Source organism: Abrus precatorius, unplaced genomic scaffold (genome assembly GCF_003935025.1).
Source record: "Abrus precatorius isolate BTA unplaced genomic scaffold, Abrus_2018 Scaffold3, whole genome shotgun sequence".
NCBI classification, from domain to species: Eukaryota; Viridiplantae; Streptophyta; class Magnoliopsida; order Fabales; family Fabaceae; genus Abrus; species Abrus precatorius.
In genome coordinates this window covers 34924150-34936146 of record NW_020874373.1, presented here as the reverse complement: position 1 = coordinate 34936146, position 11997 = coordinate 34924150, and the positions used below count along the sequence as shown (strand labels likewise).

The 11997-nt window shown below is 28.4% G+C and overlaps 1 protein-coding gene across 1 annotated transcript; it reads left to right on the top strand.

Moving 5' to 3' along the window:
- Window positions 1-5603: 5603 nt before the first annotated feature.
- LOC113863676 lies at window positions 5604-5723 on the top strand. The gene has a single exon (XM_027497329.1). The coding sequence runs from the start codon at window positions 5604-5606 to the stop codon at window positions 5721-5723; it is 120 nt and encodes a 39-aa protein (XP_027353130.1).
- The last annotated feature ends 6274 nt before the right edge of the window (window positions 5724-11997 follow it).

The window sequence follows — 11997 nt, the reverse complement described above, 5'->3', positions numbered from 1 at the left end:
CAAACGTTCAATAATGGCTAGAGGGATAGTGGACGGTATAATGAACAGTGCTTCATTTTCTTTTGTTGGGAATAATGTGTAGTAGTTGGGTTTGGAAGAGGGGAATAATATATTAAGCCACTAATTACATGAGTTGATGTGTTGATGATTTTTTTGCATAAGTGCATGAGCTTTTGTTCTCTTCTTTATTTTCATTTTTTTGTCCTTCTTTTCTTTTTAAAAGATGTGTTACTCGATTGCAATTGGCCAATGTATGTGTGTCAGCTTTGCTTCTAACGTGTTGCGCATTTTGAAGAAATTTTTCATGAATAATGTACTCCATTTGTGTAGTTATAATGCATTAATGTATTTAGATCGTTCTTAAAACAAAGTATGCTCAAATTCATGGAGGAGTAATGCTTTTTGAGGAAGATGAAAATTGCATTGGATTTGACTGATCTTGCATAAGTTGCGTTCTACACGGGAAAATACACTTGGATTACTTATTCAATCACCTTAAATTAATGTAGGAGATTGCTGATTATTTAAAAATTATGCTTTGCCATATTCTTTTAAATTTTCTTATTAATCTATACAATCCACTTTGTTGCATAAGATTAACGATATTCTTGTTGTAATTATTGAAAATACAACCAAAAGCTTTGAATATGAGTGTCCAATTATCCATCATAGCACGAATCATCATCACTAACAGAAGGTGTCTACTAGTTTTGTTTTGTTTTTTTTGTCAATAAGGTGTCTACTAGTTTAGGTGGATGAAAAGAGAAGATGAATGAACAAAAGGGTATCTCGTGATGGGCCAAATTGAAGAACGACCCAATTCCAGTTGAAATAAAAAGGAATTCAGCGGCCCAATAATGACAAAAATATAAGACAGCCCAATAGATGAACAACAGCCAATAGTGTCTCTCCCCATCCATGTTTTTGGGTTCTCTTCTGCCGTTTCTATCCATTCTACACTTGGGCCCATCAATGTGTCAGCTAATTGAGACTACCTTTGGGTCATAAAGGTGTTATAAGAATGATAAAAATTAAAACTAATATCAAAAGAGAACAGGTAATTATCCCATTTTTATGAGTAAATATAATTGAATGATTACCTATAAATGATAGAGACATTGCATGATCCTTGTTCGTGTTTAGATAGTCAGATAAATTTATCACTTATTTAATAGAGTTTTGAAATTTTTTATTTTAAAATATTAAAATTTGGTTTAATTGATTGGTGATTTTTAAATATTCTATTAGGCCTAATGAGATTGAATAAGTTCGAGTATTGATTAAAAATTAAGAAAAAAAAATCTCTTTTCATTGGCTAACTAATTAAAGGAGAAGAAAAAATTAATTTGACATTAAAGTTAAAAAAAACTATTTAGAAAGAGAAATGCCACTAAATGAAGAAAAATATATACGTAATTATTCCTCTTTAAAAATAAAACGAGAACTGAATTTTAATATATGAGGATAAACATCATCTATGTCTTGCCATTTGTTTTAGCAAGAGGTTTCCACGTGTGTTTTAATGATGCTCCTTTATAGAATTGGAACATGCATGGGTATTTCATGTAACTAGAATTTTCTATAAGTGTCCTATAAAACTTTTTGGAACATCCATTATTCAATAACATAAATAGGGATCTTTAGACTTCATCATATTCATTAATAAGAATAGATAGGACCACTAATCTTTATCAACTATGTAGGGTTGATGTTTCTTTTATAGTAGAACTTGCAAAAATATAGAAACTCTTATCTATCTCTTATCCTTTCCTTACTTTGCCTTTTCTTGATAGAAAATTAGACACAAAGAATAGTTTCTTATATATCAATTGAATTCATATATAATTGATCGCACCAACAATTGAAAGTTAAAAATTCATTTTTCATGTCCGCGATTCTTTATATAAATATTAAACCATATTTATTTATCACACATATAAGAGTACAATTTTATTCATTATATAAAAAAAGAGTATAATTTTATTACACTGTTAGTATAAATTATTTTGTATTATCAATTAATTTAAATACACTGTAAATATGTAAATTTTTCTTTTAGATAATCAACATATTTAAATTATATTCATTTAATAATATATCAATTATAACAAAATAATAAAAATAATTATTATATTAAGTAAATCATAAACCCTAATTAAAAATAAAAACTAATATAAGTCATAACTATGAGATTTCATCAATTTAACAAAATTCTTTCCATACAGTATTCTATTAGATTTTCTAACATAGCACTTTAATAAAAATGCATATGTTGATATCAGCGTCAACAATAATATCTTTATTAAAGACAAATCATACTTTCAATATTACTTGCCATTCATACATATACAAAAATAAAAATAAAAATAAAAATTAGACATTAATGAGTTTAAGGTGCCAAATATACATTAAAATTAAAACTAAACAAATTTCGTAATATTTAACATTCACTGTTGTATGACAACAACCTTTTAACAAAAAGGTTAATAATTATAAGATCAATGCTAATATTATATTTGTACAGCCTATGTTTTTGAAATTTTTATTTAACAACTAAGCATTTAATTTCATACGTTCAGTACCTTTTAGGCAGCACATTAATTTTTTAAAAGAAAAAATTAATATATTACAATAAAATTCCAATAGCTTAACATTTGATTACTGTAAATCTAAAAATGAAGTTCGATGACCTCTTAGCTTGAAATCCTGACCTTAAAATATATCACAAATTCAACTTTCATGACAAAAACAACAATTACTAACTATTGCATTCTTTCAACATATTATTCCTCTGACCAAAAGATACAAATAACTTCAAACATAATTTTTTTTAATATCTAAACAACTGACAAAAATTGAATCTACATATCCAATTATCTTAAAATGATTAGATCTTCTAAATAACTGAGGATGTGATCTTGCATTCCTTACAAATATCTTAAAATTTCTTTACAATATTTTATCAAACTAAATTACAAAATTTTCATATCTTCCGAACATTACAAACACATGGCTAGCTACTAAATTCAGACTTTTTAAATTTTGCTTTGTCTTAATATATTCAAATTTAAAAGCCAGTTCATAACTATAGATTAGAAAAATGAATATAGTATAATATGGAGATTTTGAGAAAATATAAAATGGAATGGGTTCTTCTGTACACTGGAATTTCATTTAAACTTATTCTAAGATTCTTAAATCATCCAAAGGGTAAGAGACTCAACAAAATGCATAAACAGATAATACAGTAAGCTCTCTATGTTTAATTCAAATCAAATTACTAGCATTCTTCTTGTACATTGTCTTGTATGCAATCCAGGCAACCAAGTACACTGAACCGTACTAATGAGATATATGGTTACATGTGCATAATCTTTGATTAAACCAAGAAATTTACAAGATCAACTATTCTTTTGTTTTTCTTATTTTATTTGGAAAAGAATTTCGTAATGTTAATGGACAATTAACTTCTATTGAAACATGAAGTAGACAAGAGAATTACAAATTGTGAACGCCAAGCAAAAAATCTAGGTTTGTCTACAGTATCAAAGGCAGTAACCATGCCACTCACGAGCATTTCACGTGTTGGCATGTCTTCTTAGTGCATTACAGCTTTGCGTTTGGTCCATTAAGATATTCTTAGACGAAAGCCAGAAAGGAACATGGCTCAGACAAAATTGTTAGTGAAGGCCTTCTAGACATATTTAAAGTTCCCATGTCCCTTATGGTTAGACCCTTCTCTCCCACACCTTGGGGTAGAGCTAGCTAATACAATGGATTCCTTGGACCCCATATTCAACATCAAAATCACATTTTAAAATCACCCCCATGCTCATGAACACATACACCAAGCCTAAAACTTTTTTTTTTTTTTTTTGGTTACATTTTTCAATGATTTTTCCCTTAACTTTGTTTTTAAAGTGACTCGCTTCTTCTTTACCCTCATTGCCTTAGTAAAAACCAAAGTTGAGTGACTCGATCATGTGGTAGGGTGAATATATTATGAGGTAATAAATCCAAGCTTATATATATATATATAAGGACACTATCTTATTATGCCTTTAAGTTTCTCTTTTTTTCCCCCTAAAAGGATAAGCTATATTAATCTTACAATCACTAATTTGACATTATGCATCAATAAGAGATCGAAGTTCGTTTAAAGGAATAATATAATGTTTCGGTGAGGCTACTTAATGACCTAATAGAGCACGACAAAACTTTTATTTATACTTCCAAAGAGAAATATAAAATAAAATAGATAAATGGAATTGCTGCTAGTCTAAGTGATATGGGTGGAGCACAAGACACAACATGTGGGATTATGCTTGTGGTTAAATTAAGATGAAGCTCTAAATATTGTAACAATTGGTCGGGTTTGAAGAAGTCACTCGGAATAATTTCAGATTCAACAATATTTTCTACCTTTCACATACAATTTTTGGCTTCAAGTTTGTAGGCTCAGACACGGGAAAAAATATATACGGTAGTAGATAAAAACATAAATTAAAAAGAGTCATTAAATATTGTTGATCTTTCACTATATTTGTGGACTTACAATCCCTGAGAGAGTTTTCCTCATGCCACACGATTAAGCACATTAGGCCATAACTCGTGGAGCCACAACCATTTTACATTTATACTCTAATGTCCTTTAAGATAACCTTCTCTGACACACCGTTGTCTTTATATCCCATATTTGAAATCACATGCCTAACTTTGACTATTAGCCTGCCATTACAGTTTTGGGACGATCTAGTGTAAGATAGAAAGTGGGCATCTGTTAGTTTTGCACAGAGCCTATAAAATTGAGAATAGGAACATGGGTAAGACCAAAATTAACTCTAGACAATTGTACTGCTCTTCACCTAACTGGTGTACAACATACTTACCCCGTGTTAAAAAAAACAATTATTTAGAATAATCTACAATTTAAAACATATATATGTAAGTAAATGACTTAATTAAATATATACAAAAGTTAAAAAATTACTGATAAAAATGTCATAACAGGCATTCATAAGCTTAATCATTAAATAAAATAAATTTAAATAAGTTACATAAAACTTTTCCAAATGTCCTCATTACAAATTGGAAGAGGAAATTCCACAGCAACGTAGGTGTACTAATAATTTGATAATATAGTCAAACGACATGACAAGGAAGCTTCATACTTTCTTTGCCTAATTATGAGGTTCTTATCGCGAAACCATGGAAATCTAAAAAATTTAGGATAACTCTGGTTTATATTTAGGCATCGATCACTTAAACATTATTACTAGTATATTTTTTTTCGTTTAATTCAATGGCCGACCACTTATCTTGGTAGTTGATGCCAACATAAATGTTGGTGCAGTGAGAGAGAGAGAGGGAGAATAGGAGCATGGAATCTGAATTGGGGGGCCTATAGACATTTTCTTTTGGAACTAAGGACCACACACTTGGCTCTATAAGAAGCCCTTTGGAAGCCCCTTTTGAAACATTGCTTCAAGGGGTTTCAAGTTTCAAAACACACGCGCACACACATTGCCCATTTGTCTCTCTACACTGCAAAGTGTAAGCAGAACTAAGAAATGAGCATAGACACAAAGATGAGCAAAGAATCAATGAGAGCTTCAAAGAAGAAGGTTTCATGCAGAAGGCTTGGAGGGTACCTCAAAGAGCAAAAAGGAAGACTATATATAATTAGAAGATGTGTTGTCATGCTTCTCTGCTGGCATGACTAGCTTGAATTAATTCCCAAGCATTCTTTTTTAACGTTTGTGTTCTCTCATATCGTGGATCAGCACATTCAAGAGTCCTCCAAATCCTAACTAAGGATCAAGTTCAAGCATGCACAAAAAGGGATAAGCATTTTGCTTGCTAGCTCTTTACTATTTCCCTATGTAAATAGCAGAGAAAGAAATGTTAAGAGACAATTTTCCTTCATATCATGCCTCAAAAATGTATGTTCTCTACCAGTAAAATTAAGCTAATTGGCAGTGAATTAATTTTTTTCAGTTTCTATTATGCACCTACCACAATATCATCATCATGAGTGATTCATGTATAGATTTTGATAACTTTTATTTTAATTGTTGAAGTCCTAACACAACACCTATTCTTTATCTGGACTTGGGGACCAATTATAGAATTATAGTTGGAATAGATTTGTTTCTTTTGATTTTGTATCAAAAACTCTTTCTTTATGAAAGGAATAACTAGAATTGACATGATTTATTCATTTTATATGGTTTGGTACGTTCTCAAAAGTATGGAGCGATCGGAAGTCCAGTAAGAATGAACTAACATAATGATGTGTTACTACAGTTTTTTAGTGAGTTTCAAGGTTAGATTTCAGCTTGTCATGTGATTAAAAAAAGAACACTAAATTGAATGTTTCTCGACTAGATGGAGAAGAATGATGCCTTTAAAGGTCAAAGTAAAAGTTAAAAATGAAAAGCGAAAATGCATAACACCTATATATATACCTACAAAAGAAGGACAAAAATGGGTGCTTATGAGCTCATAAGTGTGTTGTGTCTTTTACGTAGGCTCTATTTGTTGAGGTCTTGTCAACTCAAAGTTACATTATATTGCATTTTGAAAAAAAGTCGTGCATCACATGTGAGTGCGCCCAATGATATGACTCGTATTTCCATTTTTTTTTCATTGTTTCTGGACATGATTTGTTTTCTTTTACCGTTTTATCCACTTCTTGATTTGTCTCCTTTGGGTCACTATTTCATAAGACTTCCTCGTTGTAATATATGTATATTACATATACATGGAATAAATGTGTTTTGGTAGGTTGCATCTAAGAATTGTTACTGTTATTTCCATGTTTTACCAGCACAAATTTATCCTCCTTACTGTTGTGTCTTTTATGTAGGCTCTCTATTGTTATTTATTTTCTCTTGTCAACAATAATTGAGGCATTTTTGTGAGAACAAGAAATGTATGAAGTACTCCTATGAACTGGCTGCTGTAATTTTTTAGTCCATTATTATGATTTAGAAAAATTCGCATAATTAGTATTTCTATTCCTCTTTGACACTCAATGAACTTATCAAAGTATACTGTATATGGTGTGTTTAAAATATGTTTTGTTATGTTTTTCACTTATAATCATGCACATGGGCCATTATGTATGAGATCAATTTATATACTGTCTTGGACATAATGTGTAATCATGGTATTTAAATTTTCTCCAATTTTGACAGAAACTAGACATTTAGTTTTATTTTTATTTAAGCGAATTGGATTTGTTTAAGCAAATTATTTTTGTCTTAAACGAATTTTATGCATTTGAGAAGATAGAGGCTAAGTATAAAGAAAAGAGAGAACTAAGAATGGATGAAGATAAGGAGAGCGGATGGTACTGGAATGATGGAAGAGGAAGAGGAGGGTGGAGGGTTGAGTATGGAGAAAAGGAAAAAAGATAAGTATAGAATAGGATGAGAGTGAGAATAAAAAGAAAGGAGTTGGGTATGGGGTGGAGGAAAAAAGGAGTTGGGAGAAAAAGAGAATAGTTGGGTATGAGAGAATGAAGAAGGTTGAATATAGAGGCTAGAGAAGGTTGAACATAGAAGTTGAGAAGCGAATGTTAAGCATGAAGAGAAGGAGAAAGAAAAAGAAAAATTGAGAGAGAAGATGCAAAATTCACTTAAGTAAAAATGATTTACTTAAGTGAATTTGTAAAAATTTGTTTAAGTCAAAAAAATTGCTTAAACTAATTTTGCTTTAAAAAAATTTATTATTTTTTACTTTTTCGTTTAAACAAAAATAGAACTGGATGTCAAGTTTCTATAAAAAAAAAATCCAGATCCATGATCATGCACACCAAGACATCTTTATGCAATTAACGTATGAGCTTCTTAGATGTTTGATTTTATCTCTCTAATTACATTTTTGATAAAAAAAAAATTACTCTGTAATTATGTTTGAAATTCTTTTACCAACAATTTAAAAATAACTAAACTTCCATTTCAATTTCACTAATAAAAAAGTAATTTCATTTTACTTGCATAAATATCTTTAAGACTTGATAATATTGAGGATTAACTAAGGAATTCACAACTTTTCTTGTTTCTGATACTCTTGTTTTTTACGAAACTTTTTTTACTGTTTTAAAAGTGCTTTTATTTAATTATAGATATTTTTTTATAACTATTCTTAAAAAATGCCACAATTAAAAAAAAATTAATATTCTGTGTGACTCAATTTTAAAACCTAACTTATAAAAAAATATTTGCTTTAAGTCTTATTAAAAATATTTTAATTTTATTTTTAGATAACGTAAGAAATTCAAACATATATTATGAGAATATATTTTATTTTTTTTTGGTAAATGAGAATGCAGTTGTTTTCTTATATATCATTTTTTTCTTTTTTATTTTTGTATTTTTGACCGTGGGATATTAATAAGACCAATTTATTTTTCATATGACAATAAGTAAAGTATTTTTCCACCAAAATTTCATCTTATGATATCGAAGATCAATTTTGTTTTGGGCTCGGGTTTCATTGGTTTAGGATTTCATAAATATAAAATTTAGTTATACTTAATTCTGCAATTAATCGTAATTTTTTCATAGGCTTTGATTAATAATTTAATTTAATATCATATGTCTGGTTTAGAGTTAGTTATGATTCCTATAATTGGTTAATAGTACTAAAACCCTATTATTTATAATAGTACTAATACAATATTATAAACATATTAATTTTACAATGTATTATACTAATATTTAAAGGAAAATTTTGGTTAAAAAAGCTAAAATAATTGTTTATTCAAAATTATAAAAAATATATTTTAAATTTTATAATAACAATTCATTATTATTATTTTATTAATGAATGTTTTAAGACATTTAAAATATTGATAATATATACCAATATTTATCTATAAATTTTTCTGTTAATTTAACATTAATTTGTCAATATTTATATTAGTATTTCAATTTTTATTTAACAAAAAATATTACAATGCTACAATCTTTTTCTTGTGGCATTTGGAAAATGTCCATCTAATTAGGAATTCTATATATAAGAAATTTTTAAACTGTTTTTTGTCCTCTTTTGGAATCATAGCTACAGTTTTGAACTTCAACAATATTATAGCTTTTCATCTAAAATTTTGAGCTAAATTTTAATATTTGAGAATTCAGACATATATTTGCTATAAGAAGTGAGTGAGTAGCTCATTCTTTTTTGCACTTTTGTGCAGGTTTATTATCTCTGTTCACACATACACATAGATGAATATCAAGATATTTTTAAAATTATTTTTTATAATAAATATTTTATTTAATAATTATTTATAAATATGAAATTTTATTAGTTCAACTATTAAATTAATACTTTTTAAATGAATTATATAAAAAATATGTAAATGAAAATTACTTAATAGTTTATAAAAATTATTTTAATATCTAATATATTTATATTACAAAAAAAATAATTTCATTACAAGTCAATTATATATATTAATTTTAAATATAAATTAACTTTTCATTTTATTTTCTTAAATTATCACTAATCAAACAATTGTTTATAAATTTTAATTTAAAACAAATTAATCCTTACTAATTCGTTTAATATTACATTTATTTGGCTTGCCTTTTAGCAAACACTCCCAGTACAAGAAAAAGCACACCTATTCTCCCAAATTAATAGACACATAATACGACAGGCCATAGAGGGAGAAATTTTTCACACAAAATTTTATAGCATCAAAGTTCAAACACACTTGCACCCGTGCAGTCTAGTGCAGTGTGAGTGTATCAGAGATGGGTCAGGCTCCAAACAGTGTTTTCTCACTCTTTACTCTATTTTTACTTTTTAAGAATAAATATAAATATTTAAAAAATAAATATGTTCACATTTGAGCTAGACAAAAATATATTTATTTAGTCACATAAAAAATAAAACTTAATTTTTAAAAAATAATTATATTGGTAGAGAGGGAGAATATGGAGCCTTCCTATTAAGGGTCCAATGAACAGAGGGAACCTCATGATTCAATTAACCAGTGGAAAAGTTTGATTGGTCAAAGTGGCAGCTTTATCATGCACACATGCACCCCAAAATCCACATGCTCACTCACACCTTCTCATTGACCTGTGGTCGCTTTCATCATACCACCTCCATTACTCCCTGCTTTGATTCTTTTACAATACAAATGAATGGACCCACAACTTAAAGATATTGGCACCATTTTCAACCCAATTCATTTGTCTACAATCATGGAGATGGCTCACCTTACCTCTTCCTTAAACACATATTTCTCTGCAAAGAATAAAATTGAGTGAAAAATCATGAAGCCATAACACAAGCACCAGCTAGCAATGTGAAATGATATGATACATTACAAACAATCTATTGATACAAAATTGGCTGCAGCTAATGTAGTTTAAATAATCTTAAGAGTTTTGATTAAGCAACGACTTAAAGTATATTTTTGGGTGAAGAATGTTTTATTTATTTTACCTGATTTTTTCTATATGCTAAGCATCTCATCTTTTATATATATATATATATATATATATATGATTTAAGAATAGATTGTTTAAATCTTTGAAAGACATATATTACTCCTAGGATTCCCAAGATCACTTTATTAGTCATTTTAATCCCTGTATTGTTATAATATAAGTTTAACATTAGTAAAAATATACATTTTTTTTCCTAAAATATAATATATTTTACATGTATTTAACATGACTTCAACCCTTTTCTTATAATTTTTAGGAAAGAAAATTATTTGTCCCTCTCATTTATCTTTTTTTCATGTTTTTTCTTACCCACTCATTGGTCATTTTTGAAAAAAATCTTCTCACCAAACTCATCTCTCTCCTTCTTGACAATGATGAGATCTAGCTTGTTGGTGAGGCCAAGATAGCAAATTAATAATTGTCAAATATGGCAATAGTTACATTAGTTTAGAGAGTGATAAGTCCAGATTATATGTATGTGTAAATCATAAAAGTTTGATTAAAATTTAACGCATTTTTAGCATGTGTGTTATATATCATGTGAATCTTGTAACTTTTCCATCTTCATATCTTTACACAAGCATTTTTTGCCATGATAATTGGGACAATTGGAGAAGAAGAATGCGCGTGAAAAGAAGTGGTTGCTTCATCTTGCTTTGAAGCATTAAAACATCATCATTTGGTTGGTGAATTTTTCAAGAAAAGAAAGTTGGCTATTAGGAGAGCATTTTAATGCCTAGTCCAATGCTAAAATAAAGTTTGTGTTTTGACACTTTAGAGAGCATTTAGTTTGAAGCCTTAAGGCTCCACCGATCTACAATGATAAGGTTTGTATAGATTTAAACTTATGAAATCAAAAGTTAATCCTATCATATTACTATTGAAGTTTAAATATTTTTCATGCTTTTTTTTTTCTCTTTCATCATGAGTAATTAAATCTTTTTTTACCATATTTGTATTACATTTCAATATTACTTAAAGATAAATGTCAGGTATCATTTTTAAAGGAGACAGTTTTTAACATCAATTGTATTATTTATATAAAAAAGATACTGTATAAAAAAATTAATTTTTCTTTTTGTATTTATACCCACTAAAGTGAATATGGTTAAAGAAAGAATTTTTATTTATTTATTGATAATCTTATTGATATAGCGAAAAAGATTTCATTTGAGAGAAGAAAAAAAATGCATCAAGAACAAGGACAATGAAAAAAAAAAGGGGGAAAGGAAAAAAGGGTAATCTAAATCTAGTGATTATACTTATTTGATGGCCGAATAAGGTCCTAAAAGACAAACAGATGGTCAAAATCCATGGAGGTTGGTTGTGAAGAGATGCCTCCCTTTTGGAAGAAAAATGGAACACATATAAAGTCCCAACAAACCTTCTTCAAGCCAACCTGTTCTTCTACGCCAATGCCAATGATATGGCAAAACTTAAAGGATCGAAATTATACAGTCAAAATTAGAGGTAAATATAGTTAAGTCCTTTTTTTATTAAAAGTAAATGGCAATACTTTATAAAC

Coding starts and splice junctions, on each gene's coding strand:
- LOC113863676 (XM_027497329.1), top strand. CDS start 5,604: ATGAGAGCTTCAAAGAAGAAGGTTTCATGCAGAAGGCTTGGAGGGTAC.